Here is a 3806-nt window from a genome sequence, read left to right as displayed (position 1 = left end):
GAGAGAGAGAGAGCGAGAGAAAGGTTATTTATTAATAACCTTATATAATATTATTTATTAATAATTTATTAATAAAATTGACTTGCAATAGTTGCAATTTGCAAGTCAGTTGATGTTTCGAAACTTTTGGTCTGCAGAAAGTAATAAAGTGAATAAAATTTGTTTTTTTTAATAAAAGTCGTATACAATAAGAAAAAATGTTTTAATAATTTTTTTTAAATTTGAGTGAATTTGGGACTTTATATCAAACATTTTTCCTCTTTCCTCTTTTTTCTCATAAACTTTTTTAAGTTAAAAAATATTTTATAAAAAATGAGTTTTTACACAAAAAAATTCGATATCTTCATTAAAAATCGTATCAAATTTTTCCAAAAAGCATTTTAAAGTGAAGATCTATTTTGAAATACTTTCATATTAAATTATGTTTGATAATGACTTCTCTATGAGAAGTCTCTTCCTTTTTTCACCGAGATATCTAATTTTTCTTAAAATATGAAATAATCGTAAGTATTCTAAACTTTTGATCGGGACTGTATATAATAGGATTTTTAATTCTTCAATATCTGATCTTTATTCGTTAGCGACTCTGAATGAATTTTTCTGAACACAGAAATATTCTTTTTCATATCAATCAAGAATTCTTATTTTTAATTGTAATCGTCACGGTATTTTTATCATTTTTTTTTTATTTTCATTGAAAGGTTGAAGGTACTCACAAATATAATTAAGTTTCATTAATAGTTAACAAAATAATATTTCTTTCTGATTATTAATTTTGAAAAAATAAATAACTTCTCTAATCGAATCGGGATTATCTTTAAGGACTTTGGAAAACGTTGAAGCGATGATAGATCAATGTGAACGTGTCTTCACGGAGCCGATTAGCTCGGCCATCAAGAAATCGCAGAGTAGTCCCTTGACGCAAAAACTATATTGGCATGATTATCAAACAGATGTTCATCCTCGTTACACCAAAAGACCGTTGCAGACTCGTCGGAGATTCGAGCATGATAAGTATTTATTTAGAATGAAGGGAGACGCTACAAACTCAGAACTGACCAACGAAGATATCATGGCTTGCTCCAAATATGCGCGAGCGATACCCGTCAAGAGCTCATTAAAAAAACATCATCATTGCAAACAACCTGAGGTATTAATACTCGCTCTTCAACGAAAAATTATATTCTACAATAAAAAGACAAGCGTAATTTGATAATTTACTTTTGGAGGTTTTTACTATTTTCTTCAAAGAAGCTATGCAGTTTGCGAATTATCTCTGTAGCTTGATACATTGTTAAAATGATAGGGATGATAGAAGATCTCCTTTGACGATTTTTTATGTAATTACGCTTCTTCAAAGAAGCTACGCGGTTTGCAGATTATCTCTATATTTTGATACATCGTTAAATGACAACGTTTCAAGAATATTACAGTTTACTTCATTAGAGCGAGAAAAGCAATTTGATATTGATACTGAATATCAGATTGCTTCTTGTCCTGAACTGCAATATTCTAGAAAAGTTAATATTTAAAAATGTATCAAAACATGGAGATAATCTGTAAAGCTACGCTTCTTTGAAGAATTAGCGTAATTACATAAAAAATCGTCAAAGTGGATCTATTATCCTGATTATTTTCGAATTTATCTGATATTTTGTAGAGATCGCCAGACGAGCGAGAATGTTCCGATGAGAGTGAAGTGTCGGTGAAGTATATACCACGTGCTGTCCAGTCGAGGAAGTCGCGCGTGCTGGATTCTGAACTGAGACATCGCTACGTTGGCATCGGTGACGGTGAATATGTCGCGGAAACGAGAAACGAAAGTGACGTTGAGTCTCAAGAAATGAGGAACCTCGTTTTGAACCTCGAGGACCTGGAGAGGTTGAAACGAGGAGACGGCGAGGCAACGATAAGTGAGGATGACAAGAAACTCGAGAAACGGAGACCTGAAAATGTCACGAGAATGATGAAATCGAGAAAGACTGGGGATGCAGCAAATAAGTCATCCACCTTGATCGGCCAGTCAATTAATAGACTCACAAAGGAACTCGTACTTAACGAACCCGAGTGTCTAGCAAAGCTGAATCTCCACACCACTAAAACTCGCATTCTGGAATCGATTGACCGTATGCTTGGTACCACGGACGACACGAAAGTACATAGTTAACGCAGTTTACGCGGATAGTTTATAGTTTACGCGGATGTATTTTTTTTTATATATTTAGTATATTTTTTTATATATTTATAAAAAAAGAAATTTTCTTGGTTTCCCCTTGATTTTTTATTTGTCTCCCTTACTTCAAAAGTGATAATTAAAAAAACATGATTTTCGAATGATGATATTATGAATGAGTATAATTATTAACTGAACATTATCCTATTAATGATCAAAAATAAACTAATTCAACTTTATTTTTTTTAAATCTTCAAAATCGTTATAAAAGAATAATTTTTTAGAGTTGTGAAAGGAGAAAAACTATTTTTTAATAAAAAATTTTAACATCTCCCTTTCTCTTAAATATCGATGAAAAATATATTAACATGATTAAATGACAAAAATGGCATTTGATCATGTTAAAAATATATTCCTTTTGCCGATATTATTTGATTAGTCAAGAATTTTCGGTAATCGGACACCACTCTGATGACCTTGACCTTCACATATGTTCTCAAAGTCATAGCCCTGAGTGACCTTTAAAACATTTTAGGTGATGATCATTATTTGTTCAAAAGCTTTATTTGTTATTAACAAATAAAGTTATCAATAAATAAGAATTTTCTCTCAAGTTGAAATTGTTGAAAAATAATAGCTTTTTCTCTTTAAGAAAATTAATTTTTTTAGTTGTGTCACTTTTGAAGCAAGGAAAATAAGGGAATAAAAAAGGAAATCTTTTTAATTTTATTAATATCTTTTTTAATTTTATAAAAAAAGGATATTATTAAGTCGAATATTCCTGCATCGTTGCGATAAATGTTTTTTGTATTGTCAGAATGACGTGCCTGTTCAGCAGGAACAAACGGGACCAGACAGCCTCGAGAAGATAACTCGAGAACTTCAGGAGAATGGTTGGCAGTTATTGTTCAATGGTCTAACGATCCATAAAGATTCCACTAGTAGACAGGTCATTCGTCTGGATTGTTTGAATCATATTCGCCAGCAACTTGACAAACTGTACGCTCTCGAATCGACTTTGGATAATTGTCCGCCTAAGCTGCAGTCTCTGTCGAGCTGTGATATGCCGCGCAATGAGGAACAACAGTCGCAGCATCAATTGGAACAGAAAACTGCGAATTCTTAAGTGTGCTGGAAGTTCGTACACATATTTTTAAAAATATATATTTAAGCATCATAAATATTGAAGATCCATGATGCATTGTGCAAACGATAAAATATGTACAATCTGTATAGATTATATATATATTTTTTTATGCATCATGGATGTTTACAGAGTGCTGGAAACTAATTGCAAATATCATCGCGCATTAAGAGCACGGACTGTAGAAATATATATTATTGAAATATCTACATCTAATATAACTTAATTTAAACGTATGAAATTTTATAAAACAAATATTAATTAAAAATTTTTAATCAAGACAAGTTGTTTCCTTCAGATCGAGATCAATTAGTAGCAATAGCTTTATTGTTGAAACTTTTTAGTACATTAGAGTACATAACTAGTCTACTTTTTTCTCGCTTTCAAGCTAAACAAGGTATGTATAATATTAAATTGTTTCCATTCGGTACGGCAAGCTTTCCTTGCGATGAAACGCGCATAAATTTATTATATATATATATATATATA

General features: G+C 31.3%; 1 protein-coding gene across 1 annotated transcript in view; it reads left to right on the top strand.

Annotated features, from left to right (window-relative positions):
- LOC105626813 overlaps positions 1-3299 on the top strand; it is a 5196-nt gene extending 1897 nt beyond the window's left edge. Inside the window, exons 2-4 of the mRNA XM_012208110.1 lie at positions 823-1150; positions 1661-2155; positions 2991-3299. Of these exons, the coding sequence (XP_012063500.1) occupies positions 823-1150; positions 1661-2155; positions 2991-3299 (1132 nt within the window). The remainder of the gene's footprint in view (positions 1-822; positions 1151-1660; positions 2156-2990) is intronic.
- Positions 3300-3806: the final 507 nt, after the last annotated feature.

The sequence above is a fragment of the Atta cephalotes genome, assembly GCF_000143395.1.
Source record: "Atta cephalotes unplaced genomic scaffold scaffold00001, whole genome shotgun sequence".
Classification (NCBI taxonomy): domain Eukaryota; kingdom Metazoa; phylum Arthropoda; class Insecta; order Hymenoptera; family Formicidae; genus Atta; species Atta cephalotes.
Note: the sequence above shows the minus strand (reverse complement) of the source record. Positions and strands in the feature narration are given on the sequence as shown.